At 43.3% G+C, this 20353-nt stretch overlaps 1 protein-coding gene across 5 annotated transcripts in view; it reads right to left on the reverse strand.

Annotated features, from left to right (window-relative positions):
• Positions 1-20353, reverse strand: part of NPNT (nephronectin) — a 69206-nt gene that overhangs the window by 40764 nt on the left and 8089 nt on the right. For 3 of the 5 annotated variants that reach the window (XM_048510046.1, XM_048510042.1, XM_048510044.1), the window contains exon 3: positions 2077-2127. The exons of the other annotated variants lie outside the window; for them this stretch is intronic. In XM_048510046.1, the coding sequence (XP_048366003.1) occupies positions 2077-2127 (51 nt within the window). The remainder of the gene's footprint in view (positions 1-2076; positions 2128-20353) is intronic. 5 annotated transcript variants of the gene reach the window in all.

The raw sequence follows: 20353 nt of genomic DNA on the forward strand, positions 1-20353 counted from the left end.
GATTTTCACTCACCCAGAGGGCCATGGCATTAGATTAGAACTGTGGGCAAACAATCAGCATGAATAACACGTTGCAATTTTTAGAAATAGCCTTTGTGTATATATAAAATTACTACACATGTACGGATACACAGAAAGAAGACCTAGAGTTTTAAACCCTTACATTTGTATGTAACAGAAAATAAATCAAAATACATCAACATCATATATGACAAAAATATTCTTGTAATGGTATGGAGTTCCTCCAGAATTTTCCTCAAGCCTTCCTCCAATGTAAGTGGTTTTCTGGTGGTAGAGGAAGATTCCTTAGTCTGAAGGAAGGCTTCAAACTGCTCTGTGGAGAGGTAGGACCCATTCCACTGTACTGTAATATTTCCAAAACATTCAGTGAATCAGTCATCTAATGAAGCCTGAAGCAGTGATTCTCAGCCTGTTCATCTTGCACACCAGTATGCAGTGAGGGAGATGAAGTGGGCTTTGAGCCACCATCTTGGAAGCGTCCACCTGTCTTTGGCCCATGAGATCTGGAGACCCTGGGCAACACAGATATCCACCCTCTGTTGGCCAGTACACATAGATCTCCACTATCCTTTGGTATCATCTCCAGGGAAGGAGTACAAAAAAGTACCGATACATGGATTTCCTGATGTAGTCCACATTGCAATGGGTAGTTCAGGGAAATTTCAAAGGCATCTTCACTGCCCAGAAATCTCAACCACATCCCTGAATCCTGACTAAGCAAAGAGACCAACATAGGCAGTGTGTGTGTAGAGGGGTGGTAGAGGTGATATTAAATGTGCTATCCCTCAGCCATGCTATCTTTTTTGACAATAAAGAACAGTGCCTCCAATTTTATTTCAGAAAAAAATGCCACTCTATCCTATACAAAGGCAATCTGTGTTTTCTCCATTGGTCTTAACCAGGGGTCTGCAACCTGCAGCTCCAGAGCCACATGCGGCTCTTTCAGCCTTATACTGCGGCTCCGCGTGGCCTGGAGGTCGGAGGATAGCGTGGGCGTGTCCCTCCAGCCCTCCAGAGCAGTGCTGGAAGGAAGGGTGAGTGGAGGGGCCTAACCAGAGGCGGCTCCATGCGTGAGGGCACCGTTTTTCGCGTTCCCTCCACTCACTGCTCCTTGCAGCACTGCTCTGGAGGGCTGGTGTGATGCACCAATGCTGCCCTCTGACCACTGGAGGTCGGAGGGTAGTGTGGGCGTGTCCCTCCAGAGCAGCCGCCATCCCCCCGCCATCCCCACAGCCACCATCCCCCCTCTGCCCCATGGAGCAGGCAGGCAGAGGGGGTTTCCCTGCCAGGCCACTGCCTCCCGCAGCATGAGAGGTGGCGGTACCAGGCAGGCCACAGACACCATCCCTCTTCTGCCTTTGGGCAGAGGGGGTTTCCCTGCCCGGCGCCTCTATCTCCCAGTGCTAGAAGAAAAGGTGAGTGGAGGGGCCGAACTGGAGGCAGCCTCTCTGGCTCGGTAGATCTTCGAAGCCGTGGAAAATGGGTCCAAATGGCTCTTTGGGTGGTAAAGGTTGCCGACCCCTGGTCTTAACTGTTGGGAATGTATCCAAAGGCCATGGGGTTTGGAAGAGGCAACTCATCTACTTGGAGGGAGGGGGGCAGGTTGTGTATGTATGTGTAAAAAGAAAGCACAGTTGTAACACTTGAAGAACAGACAGACTTCTTCAGTTGGCTGAAGCTAAGTTTAGGATCTTTCTCTTTCTCACTAAAATGAGGTGACGGATTTGCTGCTTTATAGGAGGATCCCTTTGCTTCCACTCATATAAGTATAATTGTATAATCATAAATAAACCAACAATTGCAGAACTGCAAGAACACACTCTCTCTCTCCTCTTTCAAAGACAACCAGACCAGGTGAAATGCTACCCCTGGAACTTCTCACCAGTCAGAGAAGTGACACATGTGTAACACAGTTCACCTTCCTTTAAAAATAAATAATTAAATATTTCCTTTTAAGTGCATTTATAGCTTTAATGCCCCAAATATGATCGGATAGGTCATGCCTCCAAAAACACAGCCGTGCCAAAATTATTTCAAGAAATAGATTCAGCTAACCTTTAGGTTGGCACTTTATCCTGGCTATTCTGTGCCTTAAGACGTAGAAAGCTGCAAAACAAATGTCCATAAAAAGCAATTCCAGCTTTTTGTTTTGGTTTGTTTTTCCTGCAAGGAGGTTGGATTTGGCTTGGGGTATTATCAACTTGCTACATTCCTGAAGACTTACACACATTCAACACTCAGAGTTTTTTTTCTGAAATAAAAAATAAACTGCGACACATTTAAAAATAGATATATATTATGTCACTATCTTGTTACAAGACATTTGCAAATAGATGTTGCAATACGCTCTTTATAAAAGTGTCTAACATGAATGATGTTATGCTATTCTTGTCAAGACAGTTCAAGAATTCCAGTGAAAGAGTGAATAGTACAGATTTTTGTTTTTTAAATCTGAGCCAGTTCATGCAGTACTTTCACTAGAACAGCATTTTTGGAGCCTTTAAAGAAACAGTATCCTTTCATAGCCATCTATAAAAACAAACGTTTCCCTCATCACATAAGAACTACTACTCTGGGTGTTAATTTTGCCTTTAGTCACAGTATCATTTGCAACTATTTTGAACAGCAACGGGAACCAGTAAATACAGTAGTCATCTTTTAATTTGGGGTTTTATTAAACCTAAGGGATAAATGACATTATGCTTCTACTTCCCAATTCATAAATATTTTGCAAAAAGAGCCAAACAGTCACTGGCTATGATGCAGTCAAAAAGGTACTTATTTTTATTTATAGGGGAATTGTGTACAAGATTCCTGGCATCAGGTTTTGAAAAAAAAATGAATTGAATTGAGGATTATTGTATCCAAGTTCTACTTCTGTAGAGCGATTCTGAAAAAATTCATTTGCCCATGGGCAGAGGCATACCAAGGTGGAAAAGCACCTGGTGCACCGATGTGTCCTCCGCCCCATTCCGCCCCAGAATGCCCTCGCCACACCCCCACAAGGGTGTGCACCCGGTGGGTCGCCCCCATCTCCTTGCAGCTACACCTCTGCATGGATGTAAGAGATCTTGCTGCTTGTTTGTTAATGACAGCTATCACAAGCCAGGGATGACCTAACCGAGCCCCTTCTGACAGTGCAATCCTATGCAGAATTACTCCAGTTTAAGCCCAATGAAATTTATGGACTCAGGCAGGAGTAACTCTCTTTAGAATTGCACTATGAGTCTCACAAAATTTGGGATATATTTTCCAGGAAAACTGACCCATTAGAAATAAATGAATTTAGAGAACAGTGAGCCAGAGGCATTTATGGGTTCAGTTCTGGTTTGTCGTTCAACCAGAATCTCATCATGCAAAGCCAGCCAATTTTGTTCCGTTAGTTATTATTGTAGAGTCTTGTCTACAGATGAGAGAGAGCCAGGGTGGTGTCATAGTTAGAGTGTCAGTCTAGGATTTGGGAGTCCCAGGTTTGAATCTCTGCTCTGGTGCCTGGGTGCCATTTTCTCCCCCTATGCCACTGTAATAGCAAATTACTTCTGCGGAACTCAAGAGATGCTTTGGAGGTAGAAGGTGCCATCAAGTCATGGCCAACTCTTGGCAACCCCACTGAGTTTTCAAAACAAGAAACGTACAGAGCTGGTTTGACTTTGCCTGCCTCTGTGTGGCAACCCTGGACTTCTTTGGTGATCTCCCATTCAAGTACTGACCAGAGCTGACCCTGCTTGGGTTCTGATCTGATGATCAGGCTTGCCTTGGCCAACCAGGTAAGAAGAAGAGTTTGGATTTATACTCCTCGCTTCTCTCCTGTAAGGAGACTCAAAATGGCTTACAAACTCCTTTTCCTTCCTCTCCCCACAACTGACACCTTGTGGGATAGGTAGGGCTGAGAGAGTTCTGAAGAACTCTAGACTAGCTCAAGGTCACCCAGCAGGAATGGAGGAGTGGGAAACAAATCTGGTTCACCAGACAAGACTCTGCTGGTCATGTGGAGGAGCAGGGAATCATACCCAGCTCTCCAGATTAGATTCTGTCTGTTCTTGTAGCCACTAAACCCTGCTGGCTCTCAGGGAAGAGATGTTTTGCAGAATGAGAAATGGTAAAGGCCAGTAATGTAAGTACAAAACTTGCACAGATCTATCTATGCTGGCGTACTAAAATAATTGTACAGGGTGCTTCTAGATATATTTATTACTTATGAGAGATTACCTAATAAAGGACTTGCAGTTTTGAGGCTATAGAAACTTTACATACTATTAATCAATGTCAATTATCCTTCATTCCAAGTTGCCTGTGATGCCAATGGACTCTCTTATACTGGTGCTGAATTTTAATGAAGTATGGCTATTTAATGATAAAGGTTCCTGATCTCTGCTACAAATTCTGAGGACGTTGGCTGGTTCTCATCTTCTGTATGTGACAAATGAATTCTAACAGACATAGAAAGGATACCATTTCGTTAAAGCACAGAATATTCACTTGCACTGTTTTGCTAAAATACATCATATTGTTTTGAAACAACACAGAGAATGATTCAAGAATAGCAGAACCTTCTTCCTGCTTGAAAACAGTAACTACGCAGTTCTGTATTATAACAAATTTAAAACATTCACACCTTGAAATATAAGTTGCAAATTATATAGTTCCTGCTTTCAATGAGACAGTGTCATCTCTGAAAGGGAAATTGAGTTTTTAATTGGACTTCAGTTTAGGATATCTCAAGTTATCATACAGACCTGCGTTTATGTTTAAAAACACTCAAACGCTAAGCAACTAGAAGTGTATGATTTCATGAAACCAGCAATGAAAAGATTTATATGGGAAACATCCCCACCCCACCCCACGATCCCCATAGTTAAGTGTAAACATGCATCAAAAGGTGAAAAAAGATCATTGGAAATGGCAGAATTTAGCATGTGTTTTTATTTCCAAAGCATAAAGGAGGAAGAGCAGGTTCCATAGCATTTTTTGCACAGCTGTAGCAAGACGGCAGACACATGCAAAGTACTTCGTGAGAGCGTTTCCAATACCCGCTGTAGCTACCCATGCAAGGCCCTCAATACTTGGCAAAGCAAAGCAACCAGTTGTTAGTTAGACTTAATGATCAAAGATATTTCACTGATGCTGGCTTAACATCGTACTTTCCCCCTCCTGTTATTATTCCTCAACTATTAGGGGCACAGGTTTTCAGACTGTTCCAGTTAATCCTAGAATTCCTTGGAAGTGTACTGGGAGTTCCTGAAAGGTCAGCAAAGAAGTACAAACATTCCAGGACAAAAAATATCTTTTGTTCCTCGCCATTAACCTTTCTCTGTCAACAGGCCCAGAGTAGTTTTAGGAATACTCTAGCTGTGTATACACCCTAGGGTTGCCAAGGTCCCTTGGTTACCAGTGGAGAATGTGGAATAGTAGGGTTGCTGGATCCAGATTGGGAAACTCTTCGAGATTTGAAGATGGAGCCCGGAGTGGACAGTGACCTCACCGGCATACTCCAAAACATCCATTTTCTCCAGGGGAACTGATCTCTGTCATCTACATATGACCTGTAGTTCTGGAGGATCCCCAGGTCTCATCTGAAGATGCCATCCCTAACATGTCCAGTTCATTTTTTAATCCCATCCTTCTGTTTTATCCTCACAACACTGAGTGTAAGTTAGGCTGAGAGAACGATTGGCCCAAAGTTACTCAGAAACTTTCATGACTCTATGAATCTCAACTCAGGCCGAGATCCTAGTCCAACCCACAACTCGTTATACCACTCTGGCTCATGTAAATGGGGTGAGCAGGGGCATAGAGGGTAACAGCGGGGGCATAGGTCAGATGAGGGAGTCTGGGGGATCCTTGAGCGTCCCTTCCCCATTTTCCTCTCATTGCATAGAGCCAGAGAACCTTGATCTCTAACTCCAAGGCATTGTAAGGAATTTCGGTTGTTGTTCTGCAATAGTAGCTGTCCCCAATAGTGGGAATAAATACCAACTTGGGAGAAAAATGTATCTGTTACTACTGCGCACCCAATTGTTTAGTATTCCTCAGGAAAAGAGGTTTCTGAGCTGACTCAGAATTGGACAAGGCACAATCTACAGACAGACCTGGAATGAACAGAGTTGCCTCCATGTTGGGAAGTGCTCTGTGACTATAATTGTGCCTGATTTCTAAGATGGGGTCATGCTTCCATGCATCAGCACCTGCCAATGAGCCGTCAGAGGACCAAACTCTGAGACAGCAGCAGTCCCATGTCATTAAAAGATGGCAGCCAACCCATACACAAAGCACATTTATATTCCAAGTGTAAAAATGCTCTTAATTCTAGTGAAATAAACTTGAATAGGGCGTTAGTCCACTTAAGAGCATTCAGTTACAGCTTCAACAAATATCTACAGAGCACATTGCCTATTTTTTTTTAAAGAACTCTTTTGTCACTATAGCTGCATTCCAAACGTGAAATGGAACATTGCAGTTGCACGTATAGCATAGCTTGCCTTGACTTAGTGAAAACCGATGTACAAACAAGCGGCACCTAGGCATGCAGGCAAGCCCAAAGCGGTCTCAGTTTAGCTAGCAAAACAAAAAAAAAAAAATTCCAATGATCTGGGATTGTACTTGTAGTTTCCTAACCACATTCCAGGACACCTGGATTCCCCTGGAAGCTACCAAGGGCTCCTGAGTGAGGAAATTGGTAATAGCAGGCAAATTCTCTGAGTGATGTCCAGCAATCTTCTTTACGAATGATCTTCTCCAGCAATGACCAGCTACAGGGAAGAGCTGATTTGTTCTAAGGCACAGTTCTAAGGCTTGATTTTAAAAGTGATACTGCTAAGGCAAAAGATACCGCCTGTGAAACTTGACACCGGTGTCCTATTTAAAGTGGGCTGTTACTTGTGAAAATCAGCTAAATGTACTTTGTTTGTACACTAGCACAACAGTAACAAAGTATGACGATCTCTAAATGTGTGCCCTGACTTGGTGTAGCCCCTTTGCCCAGATCACAGCACGATTTACACAAGATGTTCAGCCCCTGCAGCTATACTAAAGCCCAATGGGCAAGGTCACACTTTGAGAACTCAGTATGCATCCTCTCCTAAGCAGTCAGCCAACAGCCTAATCAACAAAAGAATCCCAGGAGACAGAGAGATTGAAAATCCTGGGCTCATTCAAATCATCAATCTTCCCGTTTTCCCGGAGTGACTATTAATATTATTTGGGAATAATCGTTGTAACTGCAAAGATGTACGGTGGTGAGAACCACAAAGAATTGCGAAGAGCTCCAAGCGGACCTTTACAAATTAGGCGAGTGGGTTAAGAAATGGCAAATGCAGTTCAATGTAGTAAAATGTAAAGTGATTTGGGTGTCTTAGTTGATAGTTGAAAGGGATTTGGGTGTCTTAGTTGATAGTTCCACGGGAATGTCAACTCAATGCATGGCAGCTGTGAAAAAGGCAAACTCTATGCTGGGGATAATTAGGAAAGGAATTGATAATAAAACGGCAAAGATTGTCATGCCCTTATATAAAGCAGTGGTGCGACCACACTTGTAGTACTGTGTTCAGTTCTGGTCGCCACATCTCAAAAAGGATATCAAAGAGATAGAAAAAGCGCAGAGAAGGGCAACAAGGATGATTGAGGGACTGGAGCACCTTCCTTATGGGGAGAGGCTGCAGCATTTGGGACTCTTAATTTGGAGGAGAGATGTCTGAGGGGGGATATGATAGAAGTCTATAAAATTATGCATGGGGTAGAAAATGTTGACAGAGAGAAATTTTTCGCTCTTTCTCACAATACTAGAACCAGGGGGCATACATTGAAAATGCTGGGGGTGGGGGGGGGGAGAATTAGGACTAATAAAAGGAAACATTTCTTCATGCAACACATGATTGGTGTTTGGAATATGCTGCCACAGGAGGTGGTGATGGCCACTAACCTGGATAGCTTTAAAAGGGGCTTAGACAGATTTATGGAGGAGTCAATCTATGGCTACCAATCTTGATCCTCCTTGATCTGAGATTGCAAATGCCTCAGCAGACCAGGTGCTCAGGAGCAGCAGCAGCAGAAGGCTATTGCTTTCACATCCTGCATCTGAGCTCCCAAAGGCACCTGGTGGGCCACTGCGAGTAGCAGAATGCTGGACTAGATGGACTCTGGTCTGATCCAGCAGGCTTGTTCTTATGTTCTTAACAACTATTTATTTATTAAGTGGGGAAATAAACAGGCCATTTTTCCAGTGATCTGGTTGAAATGACTCACAAATAAAAACAAATACAATATATATCTTTTAAAAAATTGTCAGCATCAAAGTGATAAATTAAAAAGACATAAATGGTATTCATGGAATAATCTGATTGTGTCAGATCTCAGAAGCTCAGCAGGACCAACCCTGGTCAGTGCTTGATAGGAGCCCACCAAGGAAGTCCAGGACAAAGGCAAACCACAACCAAGGCAACCGTAAGTCAGCAGCCACTTCAACCACCACCCACCCAAAAACTGCTTTAAAAGATCAAACACTTCACTTAAAACCCCAGGAAAGGAGAAATGTTTGGACTAGGCACTTTAGGGACAAGCTACACATTACAAGTAACATGTAGGGTCTGCATTCCCCACAACCTGACTTTGATTGATGATCAGATGTTAGAGGAGTGGGAGAAGATTTTCCAAATGGTACAGGGGCCGGGGGAGACTGCAACTTTCCTTCTGTTCCATTTTCCTGATCCCAAATGGTCCTGAGGGGTGCTATTTGCCTTGTGCGCCCCCCCCCCCTCCTGATACACTATTCAGGACTGTTATAGGATTGCCATCTCTGGTTTAAGAAATTCATGGAGATTTGAGGGGTACATCCTGGGAAGACAGGGTTTGGGAAAAGAAGGAACTTCAATGGGATACACTACTACAGAGTCTAGTCCACCCTTCCATTCGGCCATTTTCTCCAGGGGATCTGGTCTCCATAATCTGGAGATCAGTCATAATTCTGGGAGAACTTCTGGCCCCACCTGGAGGCTGGCAATGCTAGGCTGTTTTGAGTTGGGGGAAATGGCACAGGTAGAGGCAGTAGCCCTTTCTCCTTCACATCATGGTCACAATTCAAACTGGGGCCCTGGGAGGTTGCCAGGTCCAGGGGTGTATCTACAGAAAATGGTGTCCGGGGCAAGCTCTCAAACTGTAGCCCCAACCTCTTGCAATCTGGATATTATGCCCCAATTGACACATCCCAAGATCGCTGCATCACACTGGATACTCATATTTAACTTACTGTCCACTCATAGCCCAAGATCCTGTTCATACATTGTGATACTCAGTAGTATATCCCCCATCAACAGAGAAAGGGGGGAAGACAGAGAAAGGGGGAGAAAGGGGGAAGAGAGAAACAGGAAGGAGAGAGAAGGGAAACAGAGGAAGAAAGGATGAAAGAGAAGTGGGGAAAAGGAGAGAAGGGGGGAGAGAGAGAGAAAGGGGGAAGGAAGGAGCTTTGGAGGTGAAACCAGGAAACATTGCCCACACTTCCCCACCACCACAAAAAATAAAAACTTCTGGTTTAAAATTAAGCTTAACTTATTTCTGGACTGGGGCACAGTTGTGAGGGGGCGGTAGCCCCAAAATGTGCCCTATGGAAGTGGTGCCCAGTGGCTCCTTCCCCTCCACCCCCAGCTTTGCTATGGGAAACAAAATTGGTTCTCCAGATCCAAGTCTGCTGCTCTTAACCACTATACCACACTGGCTCTCAGGTAACATGTTGTTTGGGCCCCTGGGGTGTAGCCTCAGAGGGATGGCATTCCAAAGGGAACCTGTGACCATTGAAAAAGCAGAACTATCACTCTCTTCCCCTCCAAGCTATTAAAAATGATGTATCCCTATATGCCTATATGTAGCCTTTTCACTCTTCCGGCTCCTTAATCGTCCTGCATGGTAGAATCCTAATGAAATTACATTCAGATGCAGCAGCATCCCATAAATATACCCGAATGTGATAGCTGGCCACTTAACATATATTCCAAGCATTACTGACTTTGAAAGGAGGGCAATTTTTCAAGTGGTGTAAAGCAGCTGTCAGCACATGGCTGGAAAGTTGCAAGACCCTTCCTCCAGTCTTCCTACTGGGACAGGGATAGGACCAAAATAAAGAGCAGTTGCTTCTAATATAAACTACACAAGCAGGCATCTGCGAAAAAGTCACAGCTTATTTTGCATTTATCTTTTTGCTGTTCCCCCCACCCCCCCACCGCACCCCGTCCCCTCCTTCTTTACAACCAATTTAAACATTTATTGAACTGGCCCAGAAGTTGAATGAGATGTTGTGACAAGCACAAATCTGGTCTGTTGCTGGGTTTGCATGTCACCTCTCCCTTTCCCTGTGTATGGTGCACATGGACTCGGAAAATTCTGAGTTTCAGAAGACTTCCATTCAACTCTAATTTCTTGTGATGTCCTAATGCATCCATGACAACAAAGTTGAATTCATTGTCATCCAAGTTTGTGGACATGAAATCTCAATTTCTTAAAGCCTTTACATTTGGACACCATAACAAATTGGAATCAGGCTTCCTAAACCAGGTAGTTGTCAGTTATATCCAGGGAGAGGAGAGAAAGAGTATACAAATCCAGCCGGAAAACATGTTCATGAATCATGTTCATCACAAACAAATTTCAGTTTGTTGGTGTCTTCTGAAAAGGGCCAACTCTTCCTCTGTATAGTTCATATCAGGTACATAGTTCCACGTTCCACAGCATGCTCAGCAAGAACTTTCAAATAGAAAAAGCATGCTATTATAAAAAGGAATTGGGGTATTGTGTGGTTTCCGGGCTGTATGGCCATGTTCTAGTAGCATTTTCTCCTGACATTTCGCCTGCATTTGTGGCTGGCAACTTCAGAGAATGCCAGCCACAGATGCAGGTGAAACGTCAGGAGAAAATACTACTAGAAAATGGCCATACAGCCCGCAAACCACACAACATCCCAGTGATTTTGGCCGTGAGAGCTTTTGACAATACATAATAAGAAATGCTATGACAGAGAATATTAATCTGTTGGGAAATTTTGTGAAAATCTCAGACTTTCCACTAAGGGGACAGGAACCTTCCCAATTGCAAAAAGTATGACATGTAAAGGCTTCCATTCTTCTATGCAAAATGTTTGAAATTAAAATACTGACACATATCTGATTGCATATATAAAAAAACAAGGGAATATTTTGCACTCTGAAAGGCTTTAGGTTAGGTTTGTTTGTTCTGCATCTAAAACCCTACTGCATACTTCAGCAACACTATCAGTAAGCACTGACCCACATTTTTGTTTCTTATTGCTGCCAAAATATATTACACCCCTTCAATATATATTACACCCCTTCTCACTTGCTATTTTTCATAATACATCTGACTTTTAAAATGCTTCCTGTATTCTACACTGAATTTTAACATACATCTTTGAGGTTCTCTCTCAATTTTAGCATTACTCGCCCATTGACTTCCAGTCTATTGTAAAATGTTAATATTAGTATATTAGCTGTTTTTTATTTTTATTTATATATATATATATATATATATAACAGCTATATCAGCTATATATCAGCTATATATCAGCTATATATATATATATATATATATATATATATATATATATATATATATATATATATATATATATATATATCAGCTATATATATATATGTATAACATATCTCTCTCTCTCTCTCTCTCTCTCTATCTATTTCAAACAGTTCTATGCCCCCTGCAGCGACATCATGTCAAAAACGGCAAGTTCAAGTCCCCCCTTGCTTCTTGTAACATTTAGACACACTTTCCCATTTTATTATGCCAATATATAACACATGTATATAACAAATCACACACACACACACACACACACATGTTATATATAGCTGTCCATATATATGTGTGTGTGTGTGTGTGTTATATATAGCTGTCCATATATGTGTGTGTGTGTTATATAGCTGTCCATATGGACAGCTGTCCATATATATATGGACAGTTAATAGACTTATTAATATATTAATAAGTATATTAACTGTCCATAGGACAATACAGTTCCAATTTTTCTTCAGTCTATTGTTAGAAGCATTCCTCTCCTTCCTGCCACTGGGAATAGCTGCATGTCTGAGGGAGGAGGATAAAAGAGGGAATTCCACTGGCAGAGAAAACAGAGGGAGAGAGAACGTAACAAGCATGTCTGAGGTAAGAAAAAAAAACAGGTGTAAATGAAACAGAAAGAGCGTGAAAACAGAAGTTTATCTCTCCCAACTCTGCCACACTGTATCTGATTATGGACTGAGTGTGATCAGGGCCTGGCAGAAAATTAGCGAGACAAACTTTGATGGTAGTAATGACATTATTCTGGAACTCCATGATTCCAATGCATAAATCACACCAACACTTCTACCAATGTATTTTATTTTATTAAATGTCTATACCGCCTCTCCCCTTTTAGGCTTGGGCCAGTTTACAACAAAAGTATATACATCATAAATTCACACAATAAATGTAATATATAAATTTAAACGTTACAACTATACATAATTCCCACAAATTCGATGGTGATGAAACATCTAAGCTCCCCTAAGCTTGCTAAAAATCAACAGAAAATAAATTCTGGACCTGAACCCTGAACTGAGTCAGTTCAAAAGCCTCATTCTATAATCAGATCCATTAAGTTGATAGTTACCTTTATAGACTGGAAGAACACAATCAACTGGGGGTGGGGAATAATCCACAGTTATGGGACTGCAAATGGTCATGTGGCTAGCCTATAACCTAGCAGGATCTAGCTTTTTTCCTCCGATAAGGGGAAAATTTTCAGATGATATGCTAGGCACTCATAGACACACATATGCAGTTGGTGATGTTCATCATCTTTCAAGCAGCTGTGACTGACAGTCTTGAGAGATAACTTATATCAACTCTGGAATTTACACATACTTTGTTCTTAAGCCAAATATTAGCTTTGCTGGAAGTAGCAAGAGCGGGAACAAATATCCCAATATATTCCACAGCGGTAGTCAAAACCAAATTAGAACACAAGAGAAAAGCACAAAACCGACCACGCACACATGAGTAAGTAAAGTCAAGACACAACCATCCATTAGTAGGATGTCTTTTAAGAGGACTTGGAAATGAAGGTTGTCTTTCCCCTTCAATTTTGTACAGGTATTCCATTCGAGTATAAACTGTGGTATATATTCTCCTTAAACAAGCTGCACTTCATCCAGACATAGCAGATTTAGTGCTAGGGCACGTTAACTGACTCTTGCGATATTCTGTTCTCTGGTACGGAAAACTGCAGCATTAGTCACATCCAGGAACATATTTTTGAAGACAGACATTTTCTGGGTGTTGTGGATTTTCCAGGCTACGTGGCGGCCCTCTGGTAGTTTTTGCTCCTAACATTTTGCCTGCATTTATGACTGGCATATCACAGTGAGATGTAAATTTCTCCATGTCGCAGTAACACATCTTTCCATGACATGTCTCTGAAGATGTCAGCCATAGAGTCAGAGAAATGTTAGGAGCGAAAACTACCAAACCTGGCCACACAGCCCTTAAACCCACAATGGCCAGTTGATTTTAACTGTGAAAGCCTTTGACAATACACAGACATTTTCCTTGCTTTGAGGGAAAGGCGGGTAAAAGGCAACTTTTTGTCTCAGAGGAAATCCAGAGAACAAGGTACTGACTTGGTTCAAATATTACAGAAAACTGTGTTTTAATTAAACCAACTATTGTTAGGGTGGGTAGGCCAAACCAGGATTCAAAACTATGGTTTCATACTGGTTTATTGAACACAGTCCAAACAATGATTTCACAAGATGCACGAATGTGGAGATCTTGACTTCTTCCCTGGTGCTGCCCTCTGCACAGAGCAAGCTGGGGTACTGACTGGGTCTGTGCAAGGGAGACGAGTGAAAAGAAATGAATCAAAAGAATCAATGTAAACCAAGAGTTGAGGAATTCTTTACAAGCTGAATCCTGGTTTCACAAATGAACCATTGTTGAAATAAACATTAGTTTTCTATTGTTAACTAAGCCATGGTCAGACCATGCCACAAACTGGTTGCCTAAAATCCAAATGGAGTATGGTTGCCAACTCGAGGCTGTGAAATTTCTGGAGATTGTAGGAGGTGAGGTTTGGGGAGGGAACTCAGCAGAATATAATGCTATAATCCACCCTTCAAAGCAGCCACGTTCCCAAAAATAACTGATCTGTGCCATCTGGAGATCAGGTGTGATTCCAGGAAATCTCCAGGTCCCACCAGGAAGTTAGTAACCCTAAAATGGACTCTTAAGAAGAAGAAGAAGAGTTTGGATTTATATCCCCGCTTTCTCTCCTGTAAGGTGACTCAAAGGCAGTGGCGTATTTGCCTAGGGACAAGGGGTACCCCTTGTCCCCAGGCACCACTAATCTGGTCACATGGGGGGAGCAAAATTCCCCCCCCTCACGTGATCAGGAAGACGTGATAAGGACTTCCTGCTGCCTCATCTTTGAGCACCCCTGCCCATGGGCCACCCCCCTGCTACTGCCGCTGCTGCCCTCGTTGCTCCCAGTTCCCGGCTCCCGGCCTGCAGCCAGCAGTCACTTCTGCCCTCCCCTCCAGGGAGGCCAGAAAAGACGGCCATCCCCGGCTTCTGAGAGCTGCTTTTATAAGTACTGAGGCTGGGGTGGGGCTTGGGGAGGCATGGCCATGCCCCCAGGGGTAGGGCAAAGTAGGGCCACGCCCCATGAGCCCCACCCCCCTGGCTTCAGTGCTTATAAAAGGAGCTCTCGGAGGCCAGGGATAGCAGTCTCTTCTGGCCTCCCCAGAGGGAAGGGCAGAAGGAACTGCCAGCTGGGAGCCGGGAGCAAAGGGGGCAGGGTGGGGCAGCAGCCAGGTGCCCTCAACCCGGCCCATGTTGATGTCAACATGGGCGGGGTCGACTGCCGGTAGCCGGGAGGGGGACTGCAGGCTGCCAGCCGGGAGCCGGGAGCGGGTCAATAGCTGGACTGTAGGAGTGGAGCCCCACCCCCAGGCACAGGTGGGGCGCCCAGAGACAATTTGTCTCCTGGCACCATTTCCCCCCAATAAGCCTCTGCTTATATACCGACTATTACAATTATATACCGACTATTACAATTTTGTCCCAATTTCTTCTTCCGCTTGGCATGACTTCTGTGCGATGCATTTGAACAAAAGACAGCAGTTAAGACAGACTTCTGTATATGTATCACACCGGAACACCAGAAATAGTCTTTACAATTCCTTCATGTTGCTCTAAACAAGAAGGGAGGAAGCTGAGCGGGGAAGCCTGTGCAGCATGAGCTGGATTTACACACATCTTTTTAAATAAATTCATCTTATGCCTGAATGCAGCCTTGGAGGCCAATATTTTCAAGTCTGCCCAGACGTCACAAGGGATGCTGAGGAAAAAATTAGCTCTGAGCTTCCCATAACAACCAAGAAGCAAAGTACTAACCATCAAGGATACTACTCAGGACTATACCAGCTGTTCATAGTATGCTTTGGGACATATCTCACAAAGAACAGCTGGTGCAAATGCCCAGTTAAAGAAACAGAGTAGGCTATAAGCTGTCAGACAGACAGCAGGGTCTCTCTAAGGAGCTGTAGGCTACCACCTTACCCAGCTTGTGGGTCTTCCCAAAGCCATCTGGCTGAGACAGATTGCAAAACATGGAACATGAACATTGATTCCAGGCAGAATCTTCAAGGGAAATGTATAAATGTTGGCGGTGTGTGTGTGTGTGTGTGTGTGTGTGTGTGTGTGTGTGTGTGTGTGTGTGTGTGTGTGTGTGTGTGTGTGTGTGTGTGTGTGTGTGTGTGTGTGTTCAGTGCTCCCAACCCAGAAAATACAGAAATTTTTCCATCCCACAGCACAGTAGGTATTTGGTCAATGGAGCAATGGTTGCACATTAACTCTAATATGATGCACCCTGTATTATGCTGACTGTACACAAAAATGAAGCAATTGAGTGTATGTGAATGCTCGCTATGAGAAGACAATTTCCATTTGGACCTCCTGACTGATACATATCAATTGACACGCAGTTAAGAACTGTAATTGGTCATTCTCTGTGCACTCCTTTCATTAAGCGGATTGGGTTCCCTTCAAATCAGTGGTACATGGACAGAAACAGCACAGTGATTTTTAAAAATACATAGCATGCTACAAGAGAAGCTGAAAGTTACTGAAAATCCTACTAGGATTGTGAGGACTCTGCTCTGGAGCCTAGCTGGGGAGACACACAGTAGATGTCTTTTGGACAGACTATATATGGACATCAGGTCTAATGAACTGGAACCCAGATGATGTAATAGTACTGAACTGTGAATCTCTGCTTTGCTGGCTGAAATGAAATGAAAGTATGGAGCACAATATTATAAATATTTACTTCAAATTAAGGCCCACTGAGTTCAGCCACAGGTGTCAAACTCACGGCCCTCCAGATGTTATAGACTACAGTTCCCATGGGAACTGTAGTCCATAACATCTGGAGGGCCGTGAGTTTGACACCTAATGCAAAGTTTGCATGGAACTGCATCCTTAATTAGACTATCTGGGCATAAACTTATCTTGTGTAAAACTTTTTGTTAGTGAGGTAATATTTGGTTAGATGGTTGTATGACGTTTTGGCCTGATGTTACATGTTCTAATTTCCTTTCCTAGCGTCCTTAGCGTTTGGTCCTCCCTTTCTTGAATGTCAAGGCCTTGTTTGGAGAGATAAGTTTGAAGTGGGGAGGGGGGTAAGACTTTAAGATTGATGATACAAACATGGAAACTCTCAGGGACAAACTGCTTTCAGAAGCTGAACAGTCCATGACAGGAACTTTAGATGAGTAATTTGGTCCTAACAAGCAGATATGCTCCACCAATACAGACTGGAACCTCACTACATTGGGGACAAATGGCAGAATTCTTTGTCATCTTACCAATTAAAAACATGCTACCCACTAAGTTCCTTTAAGAATCCATCTTTCCTCCACCTTAAAGCAATGGGAAGCATTTCTGATCAAGTGAGAAAGAATCTGTCCTGCTTTCCTCCAGTACCATGGACCAAACCAGATCTACCCTTCCCTCCGCCCTGCCCCTCTCCACACAGGCACACATACCCACACACCCACTGATTACTTTTTAGGGGCCAAAAAGACATATTTGGAATTCCAGTTATGGAACATCACATTAATTTGGGTCCTAAATCTTCCAAACGCAGCCATTGGCAGTCAAGGTAAGTCCAGCTCATGTTTAATAAAAGGCCGATCCCTTTAACAGAAGTTTAATACAGCAGCAAAATATCATAACAAAGAGAGATTAAGCCAGGGAAAACTCAGCGAAGTGCTATACAGACGCCATCTTTTTCTCTCGAAGCTTAATACATGGATATGTGCAGCTGGAGTTTTTTATGGCAGGGAGGTAAATACCATCCCTTGGAAATTAGAATCTTATTAAACCTCTATTAAGGGAACAGAATAATTTTTTTCCCTCCAGGCAGTCAGCAATCCTATTGAATACTGATCTTTCCTGAAGCCTAGGGTTGGGAAATGTGGCTTGTTTTTACCATATTTTGCTTCACAAGTAGCATAGAAATGTTTTCAGTAAATAAATTACGGTAATAAAACACCTTGACTATTTGTTATGAAACTGGTCTCTGGGACCATTCTGGATCGGAATAAGAGGTTTATACACCCCACTTTTCTCTACCGCAAGGAGTCTCAAAGTGGTTTACAATCGCCTTCTCTTCCCTCCCCACCACAACAAGCACCTGGTGAAGCAGGTGGAGCTGATAGGAATTCTGTGAGAACTGTGACTGGCCCAAGGTCATCCAGCAGGCTTCATGTGGAAAAGTGGGGAATCAAGCCTGGTTCTCCAGATTATCCACTGCACTACACTGGTTCTGTTACTGTATCTCCTTAGTCAAACATTATGGTTTGGAAGCTCATAAAATATCCCCTTAAGAAGCTGTCAGCGTTCTCCTTTTAAACTCACAGTTAGTATGGAGTAGCAGTTCAGAGCAGTCAATTGTAATCTGGAGAAGTGGGTTTGATTCCCCACTCCCCCACAGGAGCGACTGACTATGTAATCTGATGAACTGGGTTGGTTTCCCCACTTCTACGCATGAAGCCTCCTGGGTGATCTTGGGCTAGTCACAGTTCTTCAGAACTCTCTCAGCCTCACCTACCTCACATGGTGTCTGTTGTGGGGAAAGGAAGGGAAAGGAGCTTGTAAGCCACCTTGAGTCTCCTTACAGGAGAGAAAAGTGAGATATAAATCCAAAGGGAAGAGGAAGGGAAGGATTTTGTAAGCCACCTTGAGTCTCCTTACAGTTGAGAAAAGTGAGGTAAAAAAAGCAATTTTCTTTCTTCGGCAAGCTGTTCCAAGACCACCTGCTATTTTGATGTCTTTGTGTGTGTGTGTGTTTGTGTCCCCATATGTGCATGGTCAGACTTCTTTTCAGGGGGGCACTGAGGGGAGATTAAGGCAGTACTTCCTGCATTGTACTTCCTGCATTGTGTTTTCCTACTTCGAGCAAACAACACTTATGCATCCTTCCAAGCCCTACTTATTGCAAAACAAAAAAACCCACACCAAAGGTGGGGTGCTTTTTATATAGAGGAAAATGTGCTCACAAAAAGTGCCTACTGCACATACTTTGATTCAGCCACACAACGTTAAAGGGTGTTGGTAGCCTCAGCACGAAACCGCTTGCTTACTTTGCCCGAGTTTCTGATCCTGATCCCAAAAGAAATTCTCTCTGGATTTTTTAATTAACACTGGATTTCAGGTGTAAGCCTGCCAATTCTCCTACTAGTCTTTCTTTATTTGCCTTTAGCAGCCCCTCAGGATGTAGACACGAACATGTTCTGCAGATTAAGCCCTTGCTGAGGGGGAGGCTGGGGAATCTTCTGATCAGGGGGCATTATATGAAAACATGAAATTTTCAGTTTAGATTAAGGAAAACAGTTTCACTTGCCTCTGCTTTCCCACCTAAACCATAACAGCAAGCCCCTCTCCCCAGAAAGTCAGCTATGGTCAGCCTGGGCTGGTCCCCAAATTGCAGCAACGGCCAACCAATCTCTTGCACATGACCCCTCCTCAAACCCCAACATTTGAACTGCATTATGTGCTGTCAAATTGCAACCAACTAATGGGGCCCTTCCGCACATGCAGAACAATGCACTTTCAATCCACTTTCACAATTGTTTGCAAGTGGATTTTACTATTTCGTACAGTAAAATCCAGCTGCAAAGTGCATTGAAAGTGGATTGAAAGTGCATTATTCTTCATGTGCGGAAGGGGCCATGGAGACCCCAGAATCACAGGGCATACCAGGCAGAGGTGGTTTGCCAATGACTTCCTCTCAACAGCAACCACTGTCTTCCTTGGTGTTCTCTCACCCAAGTACTAAACTGTTGGTAACCTCATTTAACTTCCAATCTCTGATGAGATCACGCTAATTATGACTATTCAGGCTGCCTCAGAAATCCTTCCAACTCAGTGATGATAAAATGATCTAGTTCAAAATCAAGGTGGGGATCCTTAACTAAGAGAAATTTCTGCTGGATGCTCTCCCATAGGAGCATCCTGACTGCTGATATGTTTTCAAGAAAACACTGATCAAAGGCTGCTTTTTCTTCCGTCTCCAGAAGTTCCCTCACACCCAGGAGTGATTGACTCAAGTTTGCTGAAGCTATAGAATCTTTCTCACCATACATACCACCCAGGTCATTCAGCCCCAAGCCCAGGGAGGAATCACTGAATTGCTGTGGGTCACGAGAGGAGAACCCCTAAGCTGTTCTACCTGGGGGAAAGGTCTCCTTTATTCAATTTGGCTTGCATCCAGGAAAGTTTTCTTAGGAATTCAGCCAGAAGTGCTTAACTTTGGCTGCATGTTCAGGGTATAGGCTTTAAATGCTAATTTTATTCAAGTCAGCTGCCAAACATCAATCAACAGAACCAAGAAACGACATTTATTTTGGACACGAGAGGAGCCAATTTGTGCCAGCAATGAGCACTTTTGTCACACAGGAACCAAACACGTTCCATCATGCTACTGATGACAGATTGAGGTTGGAAGAAATGTACTCTCTTCTACTGGTACAGAAATCTGTGTGGCTGATCATCTATAACGTGGCAAGATTTTTATTTTTTTGCACCTGTTCCTTTCCATTTCGGAATCCATAAATCGTGGATCTAATCTTGCACAATTTACACAAATATTCATGCAAGCAACAGAAATATAGGTGGGTCTCCACAGGATTCAGACCTGAAACTGCCACCACTGTGGCCCTGGACAGAGCAACTCTATTCTAAACATAAGGCACTGGAAGAGTTGTGAATAAGTTCC

This window comes from Sphaerodactylus townsendi, linkage group LG10, assembly GCF_021028975.2.
Source record: "Sphaerodactylus townsendi isolate TG3544 linkage group LG10, MPM_Stown_v2.3, whole genome shotgun sequence".
In the NCBI taxonomy this organism is placed as follows: Eukaryota; Metazoa; Chordata; class Lepidosauria; order Squamata; family Sphaerodactylidae; genus Sphaerodactylus; species Sphaerodactylus townsendi.